This window comes from Pinus tabuliformis, chromosome 1_1 (genome assembly GCF_031772625.1).
Source record: "Pinus tabuliformis cultivar Carrire ecotype Pingquan chromosome 1_1, CPIR1, whole genome shotgun sequence".
Taxonomy (NCBI): Eukaryota; Viridiplantae; Streptophyta; class Pinopsida; order Pinales; family Pinaceae; genus Pinus; species Pinus tabuliformis.
In genome coordinates this window covers 783,598,747-783,625,067 of record NC_142297.1, presented here as the reverse complement: position 1 = coordinate 783,625,067, position 26,321 = coordinate 783,598,747, and the positions used below count along the sequence as shown (strand labels likewise).

At 40.0% G+C, this 26,321-nt stretch overlaps 1 protein-coding gene across 1 annotated transcript in view; it reads left to right on the top strand.

Annotated features, from left to right (window-relative positions):
• The window catches only part of LOC149216329 (phosphatidylinositol 3-kinase, root isoform-like), a 328,543-nt gene that overhangs the window by 202,529 nt on the left and 99,693 nt on the right, over nt 1-26,321 (top strand). Inside the window, exon 8 of the mRNA XM_089389911.1 lies at nt 937-1,084. Within this exon, the coding sequence (XP_089246037.1) occupies nt 937-1,084 (148 nt within the window). The remainder of the gene's footprint in view (nt 1-936; nt 1,085-26,321) is intronic.

The window sequence follows — 26,321 nt, the reverse complement described above, 5'->3', positions numbered from 1 at the left end:
TAACTTCCTATCATCATAGAAAGAGGATTCTCTTAGAACCAAAAATAGGCTCCATACATGTGTTCTCAATCTCATTTGTCTCACACGACCAATTGTCCCTTAACCATTACATGGACTCTCATAATCCACACATTGCATGTCTGACACTGTCACACAATGGGTAGGAGTTATATTTCATCAGTTTCATTTAGTGCCATAAACTATAACGAAACATGAGTTGACCACTAGAATCAAATGAAGTAGACAGGAGAAGAACTTGAACTAGATTATACTAGCATGCAACTAGGGTCCATAGTAGAGGCTAGAAATGAATTGGGATTGATTTACATCTGAAATTCAGATGTAGTTCCGTTCTATATTGGTGATCATCTTGCAAATCTTACCACTAAAGCTGTTGAAACTTTGGGGATTCTCATCATTAACAGCTTTAAAATACTATAATATCTTGATACTAGTCAGATGGACATGACTTTCTTTTGATAGTTAACTTTATAGTTAGTATCTAAAGTTCAGTTTTCAACCAAAATACCGGTTCACATCAGTGGCTTTCTTTTAGGTTAATTTATTTTGTTTCTGATAGTCTTTTGGCTCTTTTCTCTGCCTGAAGAAAACGGGTATTTTTAGCAATTTTTTATATGAATAAAGTTATAATACTTAAAGGAAGATTTTTAAACTTAGTTTTCATTCAAATCTTTATTTTTTGTTCTAAAGGCATAAGGGTACTTGCTTATAGTATTCACACTCCATGAATCTGATTTTTATGGCTTTGACTTACAAGGAGTGGATGTAAATAGAGTGTTTTAAGTCTTTCTGGTAAAGGTTTTCTTGAAACTTTTCTTCCTGGAAAAGGAGGTCATCTGTTTTCTTCTCTTTAAATTGGAGAATAAAGCAGTATGAAATAAGGAAGTTGTTCACTTATTGTTTATAATTCTGTAGGGAATTATTGAAGATATTGAAGTACCCTCCAACACGCACATTAAGAGGAGATGAAAGGCAACTTCTCTGGAAATTTCGGTTTTCTTTGGTTTCTGAGAAAAGGGCTTTGACAAAGTTTCTTCGTTGCGTTGAGTGGAGTGATGCCCAGGTTGGAAATAATATTTTTGCAGTCTTGCACCGTAGCAGATAATTTTGTAAAAGATTTTATATTAAAAAGGGTGATATTTTACAAGACTAGTTTAATCATAGGTAGATTCTGTCATTTCACTTAACAGTTTTTGTTCCTAACGTAAAGGAATTATTCTCTGTTACTACACCATACTCTTGTATGTAAGGCTGTTATACTGAAATATCTTGTTTTATATAAATTTTCCTATTTGCGTGCTTTCATTTTGTAAAGTTTCTTAGTCACTAGATAATGTACAGCTCATGGTTCTCACCTTGGTTTCCTGCATAATTTAAAATATATTAGGGAGTATGTTTACATGTAGGTTAAAGTAATTACCAAGATGTTGAAAATAGTAATGGGAAAATTAGGGTCTCTTATCTCATATTTTTGATGATTTTTGAAAAACAGTGCACAAAACCAGAATGTCATAATTCCACAAAAGACATAATCGAAGAGTTATTTTTCTTGAGGCTTTGATAAGTTTTCAAAAAAGTGTGTTCCTTATCTTGTAGTTGACAGTTCCAAGTTTTCTGTACACTTGTGTTGTGTGTCAACTTCTTGTTGTTCCCTATGAAATAATGAAATGTATGATTAATTATATGATGTATCAAGGTTCTAGGGTTTTGGGATTGAAAGTAATGTTAGTTTGGTGATAAGAGCACAAAACCCCTGTTGAAAAATCTTAAGGGCAATGATTAGTGTGATTTCTCTTTCTTTGATAACTGATTGTGATGTCTTTTTACTCACCGGATTCGTCCTAAACCCCCTGCGAATCCCGAATCCGGCGAATCCGACACGATTCGGTCCGGATTCGTGTCCAAATCACAGGACACGTAGTGTCCGAGGGCGTGTCGCAATTTTCAGGGGCGTGTCGCGATTTTAGGACACGTGTCTGGTTTCCAGGACTCGCTAAGCTCAGTGCGGGAAAGAAAAGGGCGTGTTTGCTCATTAATATTTTCATTTGGCAAGTGATTTGTGCTGTTGCAGCAAGGAGTAGAGCATTTTGGCAGCTTCATGATCAAGTCTAGGCCCTAGTATTGATATGTTATTCATGGCAATGTTAAATTCTTAATGTAAAAGTGACATTCTCCTTAATCTTCATTTTCATCCTTTTACTTAAATTTTTAACATTACCATGAAATGACTCAGGATGTTTGAGAGTGGTTCCGGCCTCATTGGATTTCATATGGAGAAAGTAGAATTTTAGATTTCATTCAAAATCCAGCAGACTTATCAGTTTTTTAGGATTTTAGGATTGGGGATTGCAATGCTTCCATTAAATTTTGTCATGTATTAGGGTATGGAACTCGTATTTAATCAAGAGCACCAAACCAAGAGCTTCTGAATATGTCGCTCCCGCTCCCAAGTAACATTGTTCCTAATGATATGGGTCTGGACACCACTGTTGAGTTGGCATTGGCCAACATGGATCTCAAGGATCCAGTGCTAGAGCCTGTTAGATTTGATGACTTAGAGGGGTAAACCTCCATACCAATAGATGTAGAGGCCACTATGGGTACAGGGGAGGAGGAGGATGCAGAGGAGAGCAGTGGGGACCATGATGATGGGGACAGTGATGCTGATTCTGATGTTGATTGATGCCTTGAGGTTTGTATACCTATAGTTGTTTTATATTTTCTATTTCTATTTGCCATTGGCATTGCACCAACACTACCTATGTAACACATTTTGATTTGATGACTTAATGAGAAAACTACAATTGTCAGTGTGTTTATCTTACTATCTTGTAGTTGTAAGTTGTCTTTCAGTTATGAATTATGAATCATGATTTAAATTTTTAATAAATTTATCATTTATGTGACCAGTACCACTGACATTTATTTGAATTTTGTATGTACTCTGCATGCTAATAGCTATAGATGAAGATCTATGTTTGAAATCAATAAATTTGTATCATTAATTAAAATTTGTGTAAGAAATATGATAATATCTAATTTTTAATATATATATATATTTTAATAAAATAATATATAACGTGTCCTAACGTGTCCTGTTCCGGGGGGTCAGCGTGTCCGAATCCGACACCACGAATCTCGAATCCTACGTGTCCCGAATCCCCGTGTCAGGTGACTTAGCTTTTTACTTATCTTACTTATTAGCTTCTCTTATTATTATTATGTTTGTGTATCATCAAACAATTACAAAAACAAGAAGAACAAGAACACAGAATATAGGCTACAAGCCAGGGCCAAAACCTCTCCTCTTGAGAGTAAAACCCATAAATCTTTTCTCTTCCTTATAGATCCTTCAATTGACGAATTCAAGGCCTTTTGACCAAAACCAATACCCTCCAAGATGGAATCTCTCTGGATGATGTGCTTTCCTTGTCCAAGTTAAACCCAGTGAAATCTCTTCTAGTAGCACAACTTTGACCTCCAGTTGCAAAATTTCGGCCTCCACTGCAGACTAGAAATTTTCGGCCTTCCTGCAGTTGTTGCTGCCACACATGTGGGCTTCTTTTGGCCTCCCAAGACTTCCTAAGACCTTCGCTTGGATTTCTCTGACTTCTGGAGTGTGATGATGGCTTCATTTGACCTTCGCTACACCTGCTTGCCTTCTCTCCTTCAAGATCGAACTTGTAGAGGAAAACCCTAGATCTGCTGTAGAAACCCTAGCCTTCCTTCGCATGTGTGAGAGAGAAATAGCCCCAAAATAAGCCATGTTCATCCTCTTCCTTCGCTTGGATGAGTGAGTGATGTATGTGCTTCAAGGAGGTCGAGTTTCCTCCTTTATATAGGCTTCCAAAAAGGTGGGCGTGGCTTCTCAAATTAGGCGGACTTGCCAGTTGTCAGCCGACTTGATCTTGGAGGGTATTTTGACACTTTTAAGGACAAATAATTTTCTTTACAAGTGACGATGTGCCCGAAGGGCTCTTCAACTTATGACAATGACTCTTTTGACTACTTGACCTATGACAAACCCTAGAAGCACTCAATGGGTTGCTTGATCTATAAAATGAAAGACTTTGAGCATGAAACCCATGCTCCAAAAAATAATAATAATAATAATTTTCTTTCATTTTACAATTTACAAGAATCAAAAGTACATTTCATATTTATGAAGATTGAACCTAGTTACACATTTTTCAACAACCCCCAAGATACCACGGAATAGACATGGATATGAATCCGAATTCGATAGGGATCCATGAGATTTTTGAAAAGCCATGATCCGAATATGGTGGGGAAATTCCACATATTAAAAAGACAATAATATTTTTTTAATTTTCAAAAACATGTTCAAAGTTAAAATTCAAAACCAAGGTTACCTGGGAGTGGGAGCGAAAACGGGGAGTAGGAGCAGAAGTGGGAGCGAGAGCGACATTTTCAAAACTCCCGGTTTGGGAGCGAATCGAGGAGCAAATTTTTATATAATATATATATTTTTATATTTTGATGCATATATGTCAACAAAAGCATGTAGAATGATGAATTAGATATAAAAAGCATAAAAACATAGATTGAACCATATAACATCAGTCATCCAAAAGTTATAATCTTCATCAACGACGTCCACAAGTTAGTAACATACAACATAGTGAGTCTCATGATTCATCAATCTTAAAGTTTCAAGCTTTCAAAATTCAATATATAACATTTATCATCATTGATCACCAAAGTTGTAGTTGTGAGCTAAGTGTAACCATTACAACAAAGAATATCTAAAATGAAATGAAACAACTTTCAACTTTCATGAAGCATCATATTCATAATTCATTACCAATGAGTTATAATTGCCAACTTCAAACTTAAATTGTCATATATTGTTTACAAAAAATATCATAATAAATATGAAAGAGTCAATAATTATTAAAACTACTAGAAACTAGAAAAGACAAGTAAATCTGTTATCTACAACTTCCTCTTGCCATGAGAAATGTCTAATTTCGGAGCAGGTCATAGTAGTAGTGGTCTTCTAGGAGTCTCCTCTTGCATAGTCGCACGACCAGAACCAGAAGGCACATGCCCTCCACGTGAGGATGTAGATGGAGGCAGCGACAACAAAGGAACAATAGTTGGAGCTCGAGCATTGGCACTTGTACTGGATGGTGGGGGTGGCATGGTCATTGTTGCTTCATCATCATCTCTCAAAAGTTCTGCTTCCAATTCTTCAAGATGTATAGTGCCATCCTCCAAATTATCGTCCTTTGGGTGGTTGTCCCAAATTTTATATGTTGGACTCTCATAAGCTTAATCACAATAATAACTTAACAACCTCAAGTTGTAGTGCACATAAACCAAGCTTTTTGCCCGGTTTTCATTGAGTCTATTTCTTCTCACATTATGTATGAAACTGTAGGTGCTCCAACACCTCTCTACAAAAGAAGTATTTACAACCTGTGAGAGAATTGTTTTTGCCAATTTTGACAAAAGTCCTATGTTGCCATATGCTTCCCACCATGTGAGAGCATCAAATATGTCTCTATCTTCCATTTTATGCAAAGAACCAAACAAACCAGTGCAACTGAAGTATCTGCCTAATTCAAGACATAGATTAGCAAACTCCTCCCTATCAAGGAGTAGCTTGTCTAATTCTTTCATATATCCCTTTTGTACCTCTGGATCTGTATGGGGTTTGGCCCTAACCCCACCCCCAGGTGCAGGTTTGCCCAACCAAGATGGAGAGTAGTATTTTGGCATAAGGATACATGCCAAGGCATGTAGTGGAACATTAAGTTTATTCCACCGTATACACACACAATTGTGAATCATTGTATACAAGTTGGGATCATTTTCCTGAACAATATCTTTTATTTGCCCCAACATGCTATCCATCTGCTCAGACACCTCACCAATCACTGGTTTATCTGTATCTGCAAAATGAATCATGTTATACTTCCCTCTCACGTGCCCAAAACAGACCATCAAGAGCGGTCTCCTCCACCTGTTCAAAACCTTGCTTGTCAACTACAATTGTAGGCTTGTCCTTTAATACTTGCTAGTGTTGACTTGATACCATGCTAGTCAATGACTCTTTTACCTTCAAAAGGCGCCTGAAGGTGAGGTAATAGTTAGCAAATCTAGTCTTCGCAATCTTCAACAACTCCAATCTTGAGTGGCTGCAGAAAAGCCCATGGGTATTGCTATGATTTGTAATAAATTTTATCATTTGTTTGCCTCTCTTGTACAAATCACCAATCCATTTGTATTGTTGGTTTTTGTTCTTAATACTATCATGCATCAAAAGGTTCATTGTGTGAACCAAACACCCAAAGCAAAATATGTTGGGGTATTTATTTTTAATAATTGCTCCCATTGCCTTACAGTTAGTAGCATTATCAGTGATGACTTGGATGACATTGTATGGCCCAATATGTTCAATTGTTTCAAGTAATGGTTCTATGATGTTGATGCCGGTCTTGAACTTCTCTGAGTAATCATATGCTGAAAGGAAGATGGCACCACTAACAGACACAACAAGAACACTTATCAATGGCTTGCCTTTTACATTTGTCCATCCATCAGATACAATGGACACCCCATGCTCAATCCAAGAATTTGTCATTTTACTTAAAGAATGTGATATTTTTTCTTTTTCATGATCAAGTCCAACGGTTCTAGCCTTGTCATACCTAGGGCTCTTGTATCCTTTGGGGGCATCATTTATGGTAGAAACCATTTCATGCCAATAAGGTGAGCGAGGAACATTGAATGGTATCCCACATGCATAGAGAAACCAGTAAAATTTTGAATCGACATCATTCCTGCACCCTTTGTCAAGGAAATCTGATATGGTTCTACGCCTTAAAGAGATGTTTGTCTTGTGCCTCTATATCCACTGCCATGGGAGGATGCTGATGGAGTTCTTTGTGCATGTGATTTTGAGCTATGTTCAAAGAAACCCTTTGATTTTTTAGATTTGTATTGGGCCTCGTCCTCTTCACTTATGTATTTGGCTCTTTCTGTTGCTGACACACTTACACAAGCTTTGATTCCTATTGGTTTATCTCCATCCCATAGCCTTTTCTCACAAAGGTGCCTTCTGGCACGGGTGAATGAACCTGTGTGAATGTTGTTGTAATGGTTGCATGTAAATTTAGTGGTTCCACCCCTTTTCCCTGCTTCAGACCTAGCAATATATTTCCACAATGGGGTTTCGGTCTTGTTTAGTTCTTGGGGCCTCATCATCTCCACTCTCTTCCTCCTCACCAACATACTCCTCTCCAGGGTTTTCATCAAATCCACTATAACCCACTTCTTCCTCCTCTTCATCATGATCAACCCTCCTCCTACTCTCCAACGACAAAATAACAAAAAGAGGAACCAACAACAAGAAAATGCCAAGCCATATAGCCATGATGTTTGAAGTTTTGAGTCTGCAAAAAAATGGAGGAATGGGAATGGGAAATAGAGAATTTTTATTTATTTATTTAGCAATGAACATATAAAAAACAAAAATTCTAGATTAGAGTGTAGATCCTACCTCTTTGGCCTTCAATCCCAAGCTCCAATCTCCCTTGCAAGCTCCTCAAGCTCCTCCAAGCTCCTCTCTCTTGCTCTCTCCAAGCTCCTCTCTCTTGCTCTCTCCAAGCTCCAAACTCTCTCTTGCTCTCTCCAACTTGACAAATGGGTAAATAATGGGAGGGGAGAGGGCCTTTTTAACCTTTCCCCCCCCCCCCCCCCCCCCCCTTTCCTCTCCCTCTCTGTCTGTCGGCTGACCCTCCCTCTCTGCTGCGCGACTTTTTTTCTGGGCTGATACGATCAATTTTTAAGAGGGGGAGGCTCCCCCTCTTAAAAAATCGCTCACGGAGCGATCAAGGAGTGAACGCTCCCTTAATCTTCCCTCAAAAACAGGGAGCAAATTTTTTTAAAGGTAGCACGCTCCCGAAATTCGCTCCCTTTAGGAGTGCGCTCCTTGCCGCTCCTGAGTAGAGTGTGAATTAGGAGCGGGTTCAGGGGGGTGCTCCCTCGCAACCCTAGTTTGAAGGATCCATTTACGTGGTGGATCCTACATGGAACTGGGTGGATTCATATCTACATGTGAGACGTGGATCTACAGATCCAACATCAAGACTCTGTAGATCCATTAACATAGCAAAACCCTAATAACAAAAGAGAAAATCACTCAAACACATTAAAGAAACCTTAATATCGAGTGTCAATGTAATGTTACTAATCCAACTAGCACTTGAGATCAAGGTGTAAGATTGGTGCTCTTGACCATTGAAGTATCCTTGAAGACTTGAAGACTCCATGCCCAAGGATATGTCAGAAGATTCTTGTATCTACAAAGTTCATATATCATTAGAGCTTGTAAGCTCTTTCTTCTTCTTCTTCTCTATTTTACTCAGATTTTGCAAGCCCTGCGAGGATTTTGTAAAGTGATGCTAGCATGATGAAACATAGTCATGTAATAGACCTAGGTAGCTTAGGTGTTAAGTTTAGGTATGTTCTATGCTTAAAGCAATTTATTTCAATTTTCACTGTTAGCTCAATATCTTTTCCAGATTACCAATCATATCAGCATAATAGTAAATTGCGATAGAACATAAACAAAAATTGCAGAAGACAAGCCAAGGCAAGAGGACACAAGATGTGGCGCTAGCCAGGGACAAACCCCAATGTGGGGAAACCCTTGATCAATTCTTCTTCTATGTTCTTCAATAGTTTAGTAGAGAGAGAGATAGTACATTTACAACAGAAGTCAACACTTTGACTTATCTAAGTAAGAGCATAGATCATCTCTAAGAAGATGATACATGAGGTAGTTGAACTTAGTTGAAGACATGTTGCTTCAATTGATTCTCCAAGGTGACTCCATCACCATGCTGCACCTATCATTGTGCTGCTCCTCATCATCATGCTGCACCTCACTGTGCTGCACCATGCTGCACCCATCATCACTATGCTGCATCTCATCATGCTTCACTAATCATGACTGTACCCATCATTGTACCGCTGAGCTCTTCATTTCACTATGCTGCATTGTACTTGCAGCTCCCATTGCTGTACCAATGTTGTTGAAGTTTCTAAGTCTACCAGTTAGAAGCCCTCCATGCACTTTACCGATTTATTCCTACCTACTTGTTCCATTACTTAACAACTTATTTACAATGTAAACACTGAAAATAAACACTAGTGCATGCTCAACATATTACAAATCATCAACTGAAGGAAACAGAAATAAGCACACAAAATGACACTGTTATTTTTGGACCAATGTCCTTGGAAAAACCCAATGCGGGAAAATCGGTGCAACTATCTGAGGGTTTTCTTATTAAGAAATTTCAGAGTACAATCTGGGTGCCAAATCCATCTTACCCAATAGAGAATGCCCTTGGCAGTAGTACCTCTCAGTGTGAGACAAATGTCCCATCCAGTGTTGCGGGGGAGCGCGCCCCCCCCCGCTCCCGCTCATGATCTGCGCTCCGGGCGGGAGCGGGTCGGGAGCGCGCTCCCTAAAAAAAATTTCGCTCCCTGCCTTTTTGGGAGCGTTTTCGGGAGCGTTTTGCCTTTTTTGCATTTTTTTTTTGTAGTAATGTTAGAAATGCAATTTTTTTTGAAAGAAACAAATAGTTTTTGAGTGGGGCATCTTAATGATCAAGTCTAGGCCCTAGTATTGATATGCTATTCATGGTAATGTTAAATTCTTAAAGTAAAAGTGACATTTTCTTTAATTTTCATTTTCATCCTTTTACTTAAATTTTTAACATTACCATGAAATGACTCAGGATGTTTGAGAGTGGTTTCGTCCTCATTGGATTTCATATGGAGAAAGTAGAATTTTAGATTTCATTCAAAATCCAGCAGACTTATCAGTTTTTCAGGATTTCAGGATTGGGGGATTGCAATGTTTCCATTGAATTTTGTCATGTATTAGGGTATGGAACTCATATTTAATCAAGAGTACCAATCCCTCTATGTACCTTGATGTTAGTGACATTGGTTGTCGAACTCCTCTATCATGACCCTTCTAAAAATGTACGCATCACTCAAACAAAATCTTGACTTGACATGCTATGCTTTTTCTATCTTATGTTAATGCTTAGAGGGTGATATTAATGACAAAGATCCCTATACAGATACAAAGGTAATGACAAAGATACCTCTGGATATTAATGCTTGGAGGGTGATATTAATGACAAAGATCCTGATTTTGCAACAAGACTAAAAAATTAGACATTTCTCGTGGTGGCAAGAGGCCCAAGCATAAGAAATAGATAATAGATTTACTTCTCTTTTCTAGTTTCTAGTAGCTTTTATAACTATTGACTCTTTCATATTTATTATGATATTTTTTTAAACAATATATGACAATTTAAGTTTGAAGTTGGCAATTATAACTCATTAGTAATGAATTATGAATATGATGCTTCATGAAAGTTGAAAGTTGTTTCATTTCATTTCATTTTATAACATTTCATTTCATGTTAGATATTATTTGTTGTAATGGTTACACTTAGCTTACAAGTACAACTTTGGTGATCAATGATGATAAATGTTATATATTGAATTTTGAAAGCTTGAAACTTTAAGATTGATGAATCATGAGACTCAATATGTTGTATGTTACTATGTTACTAACTTGCGGACGTGGTTGATGAAGATTATAACTTCTAGATGATTGTTGTTATATGGTTCAATCTATGCTTTTTTATGTTTTTTATATCTAATTCATCATTCTACATGTTTTTGTTGACATATATGTATCAAAAATTAAAAAATATAAAAAATATATATATTTTTAAAAAATCGCTCCAGGATTCGCTCCCAAACCGGGAGCTTCTGAAAATGGTCGCTCCCACTCCCGCTTCCGCTCCCGCTCCCCGCTTCCGCTCCCGCTCCCAAGTAACATTGCCCCGGATAAACCCTTCGGCAGCTCCTCAGCTCCAATCTGCCCTAGAAACCCCAGCGTTAGCTTCTCTGTGGACTGCGTCAGCCTCTCTCTGCCCAGCACTGGCCCTTCGTCACCCTGAATGGGTCTGCGTCAGCCTCAGGAGGCCCTATGTCAGCCTTCTGGCCCTCTGCATTAGCAACGCTGTCCTCTCTGAAGCACTGCGCAGCTCCTGGCTGCCTCTACGTGAGCCCTGGCTGCTATTGTGTCACTCTCTCTGGCTCCTGCGCTGATCTCCCGACACTATCTCTGCCTCTCTAGCTCATGTGCTGATCTCCCGGGACTATCTTTGCCTCTCTAGCTCCTGCGTTGATCTCCTGGCACTATCTCTGCCTCTCTGTCTCTCTGTACTCACTGAGCCCTGGCTGCTATTGCATCACTCTCTCTGGCTCCTGCGCTGATCTCCCGGCACTATCTCTGCCTCTCTAGCTCATGCGCTGATCTCCCGGGACTCTCTCTGCCTCTCTAGCTCCTACGTTGATCTCCTGGCACTATCTCTGCCTCTCTGTCTCTCTGTACTCACTGTGCCTTAGCTACAACTCCGATCACTGATTCTATCTCTCTTAGCAAACCCCGCTCTAGAGAATAGAATGACTGATCATTTGGTGTATTCTCCAAGTGACCCTCAAGCCCTGTCTTATACTTTTCTCGTTGACATATCAACGACCGAGATTAAGTCCCTAATCAATGGCTAAGATTAGATCTGGTTTGATCCATGTCTTTTGGACCATTCTAACACAGATTTATATTAATTAACATTAATATTTTAATTTCCCTAAGTTTAGACTTAGGGACTCCATTAAAAATATTAATTATTTTAATATCTCCTGAACTGTTTAGAATCTGCCCAAACCCTTTCAAGGTATTGGAGATCTCATGTACCCCAACCTCCACCAAATTTCGTGGCTAGAGCACATCCGATGCTATCCCAAATCAACACTCCCTCTTAGCGAGGAGTGTGCTCTAGTAATACTCCTCACTGAGTATCACCTTGATCATTCGTCATCGGTCCCTGTGTTGATGTTAAGCCTACTGCCCATCATCCTCTGCACTGCTGCACCCTGTGCTGCTACCCATGGCTTTGCCACTGCCATTGCTGCATCTGTACTGCAACACCCTCTGCATCCGTGCTACTGCTGGTTCTTTCTCCCAACACTGCATCTGCACTGCAACTCCTCTCATCATGCTGCAGTGCGTTGCCCATTGCTGCACTACAACTCAGTTACTGAGAAGTAAGTAATTGATCTCCCAACTCTGACCTCTCTATTGGGCTAGAGACCCTCCTGATGCTGAAGCTCCTTTTGTCGCTGACAAGTGCTCCCTCCCTAACCTTTGTGCTGCTACAATAACTCCTTGCATCTTGCATTGTTGCACACCTCTCTGTGCCATCTTGCAATGGTGCAACACTCCCGTGCCTCTCGCACTGTTGCAACTTGCTAGCCTTGCATTGTCCTGGGAATCCTGCACTGTAGCTCCCTCTGTGGCTTCATCCACATTCGTCTCTACCCACATCTGCCAGTCCTGCGACTCTTCGGGGGCTTCCGTAGCAAGGTCTAATCCAAGAGGCTGGGTACTTCAAGGGTCCTGCCCCTCATCGCCTTTAGTCCTCTTGACTACAACTCGATGTCTCCCCACTTCTGCTTAAGTGGTGCGTGTGCACTCATGGAACAGTCATCGTCTGTCTCCACTTCCTTCTCTGCCCTTGCTGGCACTGCCTTTGTCTCGGAAGACTCTCTCTTACTCTTCTTCCTTGGACACTGGGTCGCATAATGACCCAGCTCCCCACAGTGGAAGCACTTGATCTAGGAGAGGTCCTTCTTCTTCCACTTTTCTTGCTTTCCCTTAGATGCTAGGGCAACATCTTCCTCCTCTTCCTTTTTGACTCTGATCCCCTTACTACTGCTTCCCGCCTTTGTTTGCCGTCGGATCTCTTCTTGGCGAAGAGCCGCCCACATGTCATCCCAAGGTGGAAGTATCCTTCTGCCCAGTATACTTTGGACAAATACCTCCCAGTCTTCTGAGACTGCATTCAAAGTTGTCCTCACCATTAATTCCTGATCCGGCGTGGCTTATATGGAAGTCAACTGATCTTGGATCTCATTCAGTCCTTTGAGGAAGGTGTCAATAGGTTCTCCCTTCTTCATCTGATATGACCTCAGCTGATTTTCTAGTAACATCCTTCTCTGCACAGAAGTATGCTGGTACAATTTCTTTAGGGCCTTCCACATCTTATTTGCCGTTTCCTTCTCAGCAATGTGTGGTACTACATGGTCCTTGACCCCGTTAAGGATGATTCCCTTGGCCCTCGCAATTGCCTCCTCGTACTTGTTGTTCTCATCTGGGTCGACTGGGATAGCTATCGTTTTCAAGGCGAAGTGCTTGACACGATTTCAAGTACGATAAGATTCTGGCCTTTTAGACTACGAAGTGTGACGCTCTGTCCAGTCTGTCATGGTCTCTTACTCCGTGTAGTGCCCATAGTTTTTAAAACTGTTTTGAAAAACCGGTAACCGGTCAAACCGACCGGTTAGATAGCTGGCCGGTCTGAACCGGCCAAAAAACCCGGTCCAACCTTGCATTTCGCCATATTTGAGGCCCTAACCGGTGAAAACCGGCCGGTTTAGGACGGAACCGGCCGGTTTTAGGCACGCCCAGTGAAACATGCAAAAAGGTGGATTTTGACTGTGGTTTAGGGGTTTTGGGGGGGGGGGGGGAAGTAAAGGTGTTTTCCCTCCAAAAGGCTATATAAATGAATGTAAGGGTATATAAATGAATGTAGGCTGTCTGAAAATAGAACCAGCCCAAAACACCATAGAACCAAGAAATTTTAGCTGTGATTGTTGGCTTAAACAGAAAGAAAGATATGGTGCACCTTAGAAGAGCAGCAAAAGAATACTTGTAGATTCCACCAGTACCCATAACTGTATAGACATCAACTAAGCTAAGCAACTGAACCTAATTGTGTACCCCACTCCATAGTTAAAATCATTGATCGATAAAAGGTCAAGACAGTAAAAAGATTCCATAAAGTCATGGTTAACTTCAAATACAAGAATTGGAACATTTAACACAACTCTATGCTCTTCAGCTCAATGAGATGGGTAGGGTACTAGGTGTTGAATAGTTGATGCAGTGGGGTGCTTATAACATTAACCTTGAAGAATAGTTCAAGTAATTTAACTAGAAAAGACAACATTATGAACTATATGGGTTGAAAGTTCCCATCACAAATGATCTACAACTAATAGAAAGGGGGCAAGAAACACAGACAAACATATAACCGCAAAGAAAGTATGTTACCATGGATTATCAAGGTTTCACATTGAATAACTAGGCCAAAAGACTTTAGAATATGATGTGCACACTGCAAAGGAACCTCACCATCACTCAAATCAAGAACTGAGTCAAACTCCCACAACCAAATAAAGATGATGCTACCAAGAAAGCATGCTCAGCAAGAGAAAATCTCATTTACTATGCTTTGAGAACAAAACATTCTTAAGAGGGTGGCAATGTAGTAGGAACAGTACTAATTATGCCAATGAAAGGTCAAAGGCCACACACCTCGTGACCAATCACTGTATATCTATACACAGTCAAGAGGCCCAATGTTGATATCATTCTTAATAAATTCTTATCAATCAATCATTATCCAGTATTTTAATTTACAATTGCAGATATACTCTATCAATCTTAGTAATAAACAAGGACTATTTATTCCAGTCTCCATCCATGAGGTGGTTATGGGACCCCACATCAGTGCTTACAGCAACCTTAGTCACCTAAACTAATTTAAAATAATGGTCAGCTCTTAAACCATAGCAATACAAGTAATGACGGTGCAAAAAGGCGGATTTTGACTGTGGTTTAGGGGTTTTGGGGGGGAAGTAAAGGTGTTTTGATATATTCACCTTTACATGGTATATAAATGAGCAAACTTTGCATATTTTGTCTCTATTGGCTTGGAATCATGGTTTTACATCTTAAAAATAGTTTTGTTTCATTAAAAATTAATTATTTAATGTATTTTTTTAAAACCGGTTCGTTTAGACCAAACCAGTCCCGGTTAGACCGGTTCCGGTCGGTAAACCGGTTCATTAGGTGGACCGGTCCGGTCGCCGGTTCCGGTTTTAAAAACATTGGTAGTGCCATGATGCTCTTCTACTTCCTTCCTGGAAGTTGTCGATGTGATACCCTCTGAGTCTCGATTATCCTCCTGGAAATCCTTCAGTTGATGTCGAGATGCCCCCTACTCTGATCGTTTGTGCAACCGCACCACTGATCCGGATTTCTCGGCTAGAAACCCTCGGTAGCAACTCCCTCCTCTTGGCCTTGCCCTGTCAGGTACTGTTTTGACTACAATACCTCACCGACTCCACTCTGCAACTTTCCCACAGCCTCCTAAACCCCAACAACCTGAAGGTGAGAGCTCCTAGGCTTTGCGCAATCCCGAAACTAGCAACCTGGCCTCCTTAGCCAACTGCGTCAGCCCTCCTAGCTTCTGCGTGGCTCTGCGCGAGTCTCCCTTTGCCTACCTTAGCTTCTGCGCCGCCTCTTCCTGGCTCACCCTTGATGACGCAAGCACTGCATCACCCTTCCCTTGTCACTGCTCTGCTAGAAACAACTTTGTCACTCGGGACAATTGTTTTCTGCTGCTATTGCTCCGCTCGACTGATGTCCTCAATTCTCTCGTGATCTGCAACCGCGCTCTAATACCATGTAGAAGTTTTTAAGCCTACTAGTTAGAAACCCTCCATGCACTTTACTGATTTATTCCTACCTACTTGTTCCGTTACTTAACAACTTATTTACAATGTGAGTACTTAAAATAAACACTAGTGCATGCTGAACATATTATAGATCATCAATTGAAGGAAACAAAAACAAGCACACAAAATGACACTGTTATTTTTGGACCAATGTCCTCGGAAAAACCCAATGCGGGAAAATCAGTGCAACTATCTGATATGGTTCTACGCCTTAAAGAGATGTTTGTGATGTGCCTCCATATCCACTGCCATGGGAGGATGCTGATGGAGTTCTTTGTGCATGTGATTTTGAGCTATGTTCAAAGAAACCCTTTGATTTTTAGATTTGTATTGGGCCTCGTCCTCTTCACTTATGTATTTGGCTCTTTCTGTTGCTGACACACTTACGCAAGCTTTGATTCCTATTGGTTTATCTCCATCCCATAGCCTTTTCTCATAGAGGTGCCTTCTGGCACGGGTGAATGAACCTGTGTGAATGTTGTTGCAATGGTTACATGTAAATTTAGTGGTTCCACCCCCTTTCTCTGCTGACCCGAAGTCAGTCCCATATGAAGAGAGTGTGTCATACCACTCTTACTGATCCCAGATCAGTACCAAAAGAGAGTGAGCTATATCACTCCTACTGACCCGAAGTCAGTTTCATTGATCCCAGATCAATACCACAAGAGAGTGTTTCAAACCACTCATACGGATCCCAGACCAGTTCCGAGAGAGAGTGAGCTATATCACTCTTACTGATCCCAGATTAGTGCCAAAAGAGAGTGAGCTATATCACTCTTACTGACCTGAAGTCAGTTCCAATTGATCCCAGATCAATGTCGGTCATCCTAGCATAGGGAGTACGGTAAATACACGATGCGTCCATTGGTACTACTATGGTCCCTAACTCCATTTCCCTATTCATTGGCCAAATGAGAGGTACTTCCTATGAGTCCCAGACTGCATGGGTAGGATGCCTGAATAGGAGAACCACTCATCCTGTCCATAAGTCGCCACGGGGTATCACAGGGGAAGGTTGAACCATTCACCCTGTACACAAGGCACCATTAGGGGAGGTTGAGTCGCCCTATGGTCGCTTGTTGCTCCAAGAAGTGCCCCAAGCCCCCCGAAGTTCCCAGAGCTCAATGTATGCATCATATAGGACCCCCATAAGAGGATCTCTCAACGACTCCAAGTCGTTCTGGAAAGTCACAAATTTGACCCTTCCCTGGGGCTTCGAAAGAATGTCTGCGACTTGCACATTAGTCCCAATGTGATGGAGTCTTCTTGCTCATCAATGTACCATATCCCAGATAAAGTGGCACCTGATGTCTATATGCTGGAGCAATCATAGAATACGAGATTTCTCAATAATTGAATCCCCCTCTAGTTGACACAAAAGATCATGGTGGTATCCATCATGTGTACAAACAACTCACTGAAGAGCTTCCACAACCAGGCAGCTTCACACGAGATCATACTCGTAGCTATGTATTCGGTCTCAGCAGTGCTTATAGCAACCGACTTCTACTTTCTGCTCATCCAGGATATCGAGCAGAATCCATAGAGAACCAACAGCCAAAAGTCCTATTGTGATCCTTCACATTGCCTGCCTAATCAACATTAGAATAGTCATGCAGCTTCACATTTCCGGCAGTGTTTCTCAATCCATGAGAGATTGTGCCCTGAAGATATCTCAAATGATTCTTGGCATCAATCGAGTGACGCTCAACCAAATATGACCTCAACATGCTAATTGTAGAACATATATTCAGACGAGAGTTCACCAAGAACATCAATGCTAGAATGAGTTTATGAAACTCAGAGGCATTTCCCAAATCAGGTCCGGCATCCCTACCACATAACTTCTGAAAGTTAAGTTCCATCGAGGTAGTCACGGGCTTGCAGTTCACCATTCCAAATCCAGAGTCCAACTCCCTCTTACTTTTGCAAATGAGAGGGTCTGCACTTGTCAGAAAGAGGTCGTCCTCAGAAGGTGCCAGTATGAGAGGTCTATCATCCACAACCTTCAAGCAATGGTTTGGATCAGTTTCACTCCTAGTGAATCTCAACGTCATCAGACAACTATCAATCCTGTCATATTAAGCCAGTGGTGTTTTGCTTCAAGCCATAGAGGGCTTTCTTCCACCTGCATACATGAGATTCCCAATCATGAATCTCAAACCTCTTGGGTTGTTCCAAACCTGTGGACCTGCTATATGACGGGAATGGTCCCCTTGTAAGATTTTCCTTCAGTACATCTCGGACATGTACCTTCATGCTCTTCTTGAATTCAGGCATCCCTGTCAATATCTGGCTCACATCGGTTAGGACCTCATAATAAGAAGACCTCCTATGCTATAGATGAGATGTGTCAACTGACATGGTCCCTAATGGACCATCCTGCAACTTGATACAAATTACCAATCATGAACTCAAGGATAAAAGCATCTTTGAAAATTGTATTTTCAAACACACACCTTTCCATCGATGAATGCCACCTTGAAACCTTCGACTTCCATTGCCGAAATGGACACCAGGTTCTTCTTGCAATCAGGTACATAAAGAGATTCTGTTATGAAACTAGCTCACAAAAGATAGAAAAGATAGATCAACGCCTTTGAAATTAGCCTCTTCGAGGGGGCAACCTCCTTTACATTATACAAATGAACAATTCTTGGGTGATACAAATGACAAGACCTCATTTCTATATATATAGGAGTTTAAGGGGTCATAATATAATCATAGCCGACATAACAATAATAATGTAAGGGCACAATAATAATAATAGTGAGCTTCTATGGGGCACAATAGTAACAATATGGGGACTACATGGGCACAACAATATAATAAAGGGGTTGTACTAATAACAATAAGGGGTTACAATAGTAGTATAGGGACCTAACATGCCCCTCTTCTTCAAAAAGTGTTGTCCTCAACGCTTGAGTAGTTCTTGATGCTTCTGTATAAAATTCTTGTCCTTCCATGTGGAATCTTCAGTGGGTAAGTTCTTCCACTTGATGAGATACTCTGAAATTGATCGATTTCGTAGCTGTCGGGTTCTTGTTTCCGTGACTGATCCAAGCTCCAATATGATTTTTCCTTCTTCGTCAAGTTCTGACAATATTGTTTGAACTGGGATCTTCTGCAACTTTTGAATGAGTGGCCACATTTCTTTGTCCTTCTTCCATTCATCCCTTGCTTCGTTTACCCAATCTGGTTGGATAATAGAAATAGCACAAAACAATGCTTCCACATCCTCATCCTTTATTGAGAGTGCATCTACAACAACATTTTGCTTCCCTTTTTTGTAGATGATTTCAAAGTCATAACCCAACATATTTGTGACCCATTTTTTCTGTTCTTCTAAAGATAATCTTTGTTCTAAAATGTATTTAAGACTATCATGATCCATTTTTACCTTGAAGTGTCTTCCCATTAGGTAAGGTCACCATTTCTTAAGTGCATGTAATATTGCCAACATTTCATTCTCATAAATAGCTTGCTTGAGATGTATCCGTAAAAATACCCAATCGCCTACATCAAAACTTCTTTCACTATGATGTTGATCTGCCTGTTGTTTCATTCGATTCTGCACCAAAGTGGCGTTATCCTTTAAAAGTTGGAGAATTTGTTGTTGATGCTCGATGTGATCTTTCACTACTTGAATCTTTTTCTTCTTGATATGTCCTTCTATCTCGAGAGTTTGAGGAGTCGTAATTTCTTCCAATGCATTACAAGATATGGTTGGATTAATTTTTTGATGCTCGATGTGATCTTTCACTTCTTGAACATTTTTCTTCTTGATATGTCCTTCTATATTGATAGTTTGACGAGTGGTAATTCCGGCCAATGCATTACAAGATATGGTCGGATTCATTTCTTCTTTCTCGATGTGATCTTTCACTTCTTGAACCTTTTTCTTCTTGATATGTCCTTCTATTTTGATAGTTGTAATAGTTTGAGGAGTGGTAATTCCAGCCAATGTATTACAAGCTATGGTTGGATTCTTTACTTCTTTATCTAGGGTTTGTTCCTGCAGTATATCCTCTTCTTTTGACATTTCTTGTTCCTTTTCTTCCTCCTCTTCACAATCTATGTAGAATAATTTCTTCTCAGCACAGTTTTGACCTTTAGGGTATTTGCTATCACAACTGTAACAAAACCCTTTTGCTCTTTTTTCTTCCAATTGTTGTGGTGTAAACCTTGTAGGTTGTGGAAGGCTAGGAGAAAAAACACTTCCATAATTATAGTCGTGAGTGGTGAGATTCCTTGTTTCCATAATTTAGCTTTCAATTTTTCTTGCCAACCTGAATGCCTTCTCTAATGAATCGGGTTCCCAAAGACGAACCTCATGTTGAATGTTATCCTTTAAAGTTCCTATGAAGACATCAATCCTTTTCTTATTTGGAATATCATTTACCCTTATATTCAATTTTTGAAAGTCCTCAATGTGCTCTGCCATTGAACCCTTTTGTTCGAGATTTATCAGTTGGCTAAAGAAGGTGTTACTCTTTGTATTCTCATAATGTGCTATCATTTCTTCCATGAAAATTGACCAAGTGACAAGTGCTTTACGAGAACAAAGCCCTTTATACCATAAAAATTGATTTGGTTCTAAATATAAATATGCAATATGTACCTTTTGTAACAGTTGAACCTCATGTAGATCAAAATATTGTTCCATCTGTAGTATCCAATTTACCGAATCCTTGCCATCAAACTTCCTCATATCACCTTTTCTTGATTTTAGGAGCTTGATATTGAAACAATTGTAACTCGGTATCTTTAGATCTCCAAGTTCTGAAATTGCATCCTGCAGTATCCCTTTGAGTCCTCTTTCTAACCCCGCAAGTCTGATTAGAATTTGATTCTCCAACAAAGCGTTATGCCCAATCTCCTAATATGACCTGATTATATAATGTTTCAGTAGAGCAAACTTGTATGACGTGCCACATGTCACTGTTTCGACCTTCGGATCTGAAAAATATACACAGAAATCTACAGTCTGTCCTCTTTCTGTAACTTCTTACGAAATTTCAATTTGTTGCTCAGATTAGAATGTAATTCGGGAGTCTGCAAAAACCCTAATTTCCTCAAATTATATCTCCTCAAATATAGCGAGAAAAGATCTAAGATTCAGACTTGAGCTTCACCAAGAGTTTTGCTCAAATGGTTTTTTTTTTAGCTTTGAAAATGTCGCAAAAACAAAGTTATAGCGAAAATGCTATGATGACCTGTTTGGAGCAGCGAAACCCTAGAATCCAAAGCTCTGATACCAAATGTTATGAAACTAGCTCACAAAAGATAGAAAAGATAGATCAACGCCTTAGAAATCAGCCTCTTCGAGGGGGCAACCTTATTTACATTATACAAATGAACAATTCTTGGATGATACAAATAAAAAGACCTCCTCTATATATAGGAGTCTAAGGGGTCATAATATAATCATAGCTGACATAACAATAATAATGGTAGGGCGTAATAATAACAATAGTGGGCTTCTATGGGGCACAATAATAACAATATAGGGACTACATGGGCATAACAATATAATAAGGGGGTTGTACTAATAACAATAAAGGATTACACTAGTAGTATAGGGACCTAACAGATTCTTATAAATGAATCGTGTTACCCTCATTCAATTGAGGGGTAACATTCCCTACACCCTTTCCGGGATAGGTGGCATTGGCTCCAAGTATAATCCCACGATTGTTTCCATCTCTACCAAATTAGAGAGTGTACCTTTCTATCCGATGAAGTGCCTTGATGCACTACAATCAATAAGCTAGATTCCCAAAGGGTCTGGAGGAGAGGGCCAATATAAGATAATGCTTCTTTATCTTATTAGAAACAACATTTGATTCTTCATACCTGGGGTTCCTTGCTTTCTTTGAAGAGTTGGCGATTTCCTTGATGACCTGCATTACTTGTCAATGATCCAATCATTGAAGATGTCCTTGGAATGATTGTTGTCATCATCAAGTGATGTGTCCTTACCATTCAGACACTCCTTTGCATAATGGCCGAACTTATTACAAACAAGGCATTTGCCTTTCCTTCCACCCTTAGATCTGTACTTCCCATTGAAGCGATCTTTTGGTAGGTCATTAGAAGTTTCCGCTATGCCATTCTAATAATATTCTCTGCTTCGACTTCACCCTTGGTGAATTTGAAGAGGGATGAGGAATCCATTGAGCCTTTTGTCCTTTCCCAACTATCTTCGGTGATTGCTCTTTCACTCTTGCTTGGGCTTTGTCTTCACCTCACCCTGATACCATGTTAAGTTTAGGTATGTTCTATGCGTAGAGCAATTTATTTCAATTTTCTCAGTTAGCTCAATATCATTTCCAGATTAGCAATCACATCAACATAATAGTAAATTGCGGATAGAACATAAACATAAATCGCAAAAGACAAGCCAAGACAAGAAAACACAAGATGTGGCGCTAGCTAGGGACAAACCCCAATGTGGGGAAACCCATAATCAATTCTTGTTATATGTTCTTTAGTAGTTCAACAGAGAGAGAGAGAGTACATTTACAACATAAGTCAACACTTAGACTTGTCTAAGTAAGAGCATAGATCATCTCTAAGAAGATGATACATGAGGTAGCTGAACTCAGTCGAAGACTTGCTGCTTCAATTGATTCTCCAATGTGACTCCATCACCATGTTGCACTTGTCATTGTGCTGCTCCTCATCATCATGCTGCACGTCACTGTGCTGCACCATGCTGCACCCATCATCACTATGCTGCATCTCATCATGCTTCACTAATCATGACTGTACCCATCACTATACTGCTGAGCTCTTCATTGCACTATTCTGCACTGTACTTTCAGCTCCTATTGCTGTACCAACGTTGCACCATGTACCATTACTGCGCAAAGTACCATTGCTGCACCAAGTACCATTGCTACACCATGTACTTGCTGCACCAAGTACCATTGCTCCTATGTACCATTGCTGCTATGTACCATTGCTGCTATGTGAAGCCACCAATTTGGCTCCCACAGACTACCCAACAATCTGATCCACGCTGACCCAAAGAACGGATCCAACGCACATCACAACTGCTGCTTCAAGTCCGCTGCACTGCTATTCTTGGTTAGGGCATGTGCATGCTGCAACAACCCTTAAATACCTACAAAAACAATCTCCCTTTTGCTGTGGCCAAGGCAAGGAAGGTTCCTTCTTAGATGAGCTGTTGTTTTGGGGTTTTGTAGCCCCTAACACCTCCATGCTGGCCTGTTTTGAAGTGGCTAGGCTTGCGACCTAGCATAGACCTCTGCTGCCTCTTACAACCACTCAATACACCTTATGTTGCCCTTCAAACTGCTCATAGGGCTTGTGGCTTACCCAAAATAGCCTACACTGCCCTTCACCAAAATTTTAGCACTCAAGAATCTCTCCTCGGAGACAAATATTCCAGCTAATCAACAACTGAATGATTGATCCCACAACAACTTTGATTGTTCTTTAGCTGGACAACGAAAGCTGCTCCAAGCTTCCCTCTAGAACTATGTCACCCTCCAGGGACTGCGTCAACCTTTTCTGCTCTGCGTCTGCCTCAACTTCTAGTTTGCCCCACGAAAATACCTCAGCGCTGCCTCTACAGTCCAATGTCAGCTCTGCTAGCGTCTCTGCAACGTTTGCTACTTCTGCGTCAGCCTCTTGGCCTTGTGCGTCACCTACGTTGGCTTCCTCAGCCTCTGCGTCAACCTTCCAAGGCTATGCGCTGTCTCTTCGGCACTTTCTCTGCATCTCTGATATGTATTCTCAGCCTTTTGCCAAATTGCCCCTCGCTGCAAACAGATGATGTATCTTAAACCATTCAACAAGATTTAAAGTGCTTCTAAAGAGTGAGCTTATTAGTGTAGAATTAGGATTATGGAACTTCACAAGACAACCAACGTTAGATACTTCTTCAAAAGCAACAAAATATAAACACCACCTCCCACAATGAGCAATTGGAGCATGAGCAGTGAAAGCCTTATGTTCCAATGAAATCAAGTGACAATTAATGAGCAATTAGGACAGCAGTAAGACAACCTATGACAAAAGTGAGCTAACAGTGAGTAAATTTAGGATTCTGAACTTTGAAAAATTTGGTACAACTGCTTCCTTGGACTTGTGACGAAATAGGTCTAACATTTGGCTCCATATGGGAACACGTTGCTTCCATGAAGTGACTTGAGAATCCAGAATCCTGTATCCAAGAAAACAAAAGTCCATCAAATAGATATCCTTTCACAATCCAAATCATCATGCATACATATAATATTTGCTAGAATAGAAAAATCTACTCTAACAAACTGAAATGTAAAGTTATAAAACATAAGTGCATAAAGGAAAACTAACTAATGACATAAATGAAAGGGAGTAGGGTTAGAGATACTATACAAAAGATGCCCCATGGCATCATATGTCATTTGTGTGGCACAATCTGGAACCCCATGGCATCATGTCATCTGTGTGGTACAATTTGGAAGATCTGCTTGTTGATAGGTAAATCAATAGGCTACGCTAATTCTTTAGTGGGATCATGCTCTACCTCATGAATCTCTTTTCCTTTAGTCTTAACTGAACCTCTTTCGAAACCAAGAATCTCTGATTTACCCGAAGCTTTGTTATCTTTTTCTAATTCTTCAACAACATTCTGGGCAGCAGTTACTATTAAAGTAATAGGCTTGGCACGTCGAATCTCGTATTGAGTTTCAACACCAAAGGCTTCAACATACTATTCTAACATTGTCTTGTCAGGTGGCTTGTAGTCTTGAGTCATATCCTTTAGAAGACCATTAAATCTTTGATTAAATTTCCCAACTGTCTCATTTTCCCTTTTCTTAATAGAGTTAAATTATTTAACCAATATTTTCCTTCTCCCTTATCCCAAAATTTATCTTTGAATGTGTTAGTGAGGGCCTGTAAAAAGTCAAAAGCATTATCTGGCTTGTATTGAAACCAATCCAATGCAGCCTCCTCTAATAAAAGGACAAACAACCTCATTCTAACATTCTCATGATTTGTATGCATGAGCATATCTTTGTAGAAAGGTGTTTAACTTCTCTATGTGATCAACAACATTGATTGCATTGTTCCCTTGGAAGATCGGAAGCTTGTTCATAACAGAATCATCTAGAAGATCATGAGGATACCCCTGTATGTTGGCAAAGTTGCAAGCATTGAAATAAGCCATGAATTCTTGATTGGTGAGATTAATGAAAAGCAAGTGGATATCAAGGAGGGCTTCTGTACTAGAAAGATTAAATGCTTTCTAGAATGTAATTTGTTTAATCAAGCTCTTAGAGCCTTTTAAGGATTGGGAGTAGGGTTAAACAAGATACTAAGATTTCTTCTAGACTAAGCTCTTGTAAATGGATGATTAAGTGGAGTCGCCAACCAAACAGGAAACCAACCGAAATGTCAAGGTGCTAAAGGTCTAGATAAAGAAGATGAAAAGATTAGTTAGATGACAAAGGGTAAGGTGATTAAAAGATGAAGAGATAATGTCACAACGTCGCCATAAAATGTGGCGTTGGTGAGATAGGGAATGATGAAAGATGAAAGATTGAGACGATGTCGTTGAAGCGCCGAGAATGACATAAACTCCTCCCTGACAACAGCGCCAGAAAATGTTGTCGCTCAGATTGTATAGGCACAGTGCGACAATGACTCAGGTTGGGGGTTGTCACTCTGATCCCCGACCTCTCCGTTCTAGCTATTTCCCAAAAGCAGACTATGGGGGGTAGTCCCTATAAAATGGAAATGAAAGGCAAGTTGGAAACCAACGAGTTTGGGAGACACGATTGAATGGCTCAGCCACTTGGTTGATTTAGCAAGATTTATAGATTAGATTAGATTTAGATGTGAGACCAGTGCCTTATGGAGTCAATTTCTTTCTTTATATCAATTAAAGACCAAGTAACCGTATGAACAACTGCTACTTGAATGCTTAACTATCCTATATGCTATGCAAATCCTAAGACTTAGGTGTGGTGCAAAAATCTTGATTACTTTTAATTATATGCCTATTCTAGGTATATCCTTCCTCTTAACTATTTTGAAGCTAGTCTCTAGAGTAGGTTGTGAGAAAGAGGCCAAGGGGAAGCAAGCAGAGGCTTGATTAACAATACTTCCCCTTAAGTACTAACCACTCAGTGCCTCTGGCGCTGCAGAGACTGTGGCTTTGAAGATTGCAAGGTCACCGTGTTAACCACTAAAGAGGTGCTAGGCTTGTCAAGCTAGATGAGAAAGGTTTTCCTATGCTTTATCAACCAAACTAATGCTTCGAGGTAAGTTATTAATGCAAGACTAATCTTAGGATGCTCAATGCAAGATTCTTGAGTGCTTCTTGTGTTAAGATTATTCATGTTAAGTACTTCAGTTATGATTTGATCTTAAATTATATCAACAAGTACTTATGAAGATACAATTTCAACCACAAGAGTAACTGCCAATTTAACAAGTGCCGATAATAAACAAGAGATATCCACGATACAATTGCTCAAGTGCTCAAGATAAAATTACCATCCACAAAGATACTAACCAATAATTGATGACAATGATGACAAATAAATAAACCAGAGCACTTATCCACTTAGATA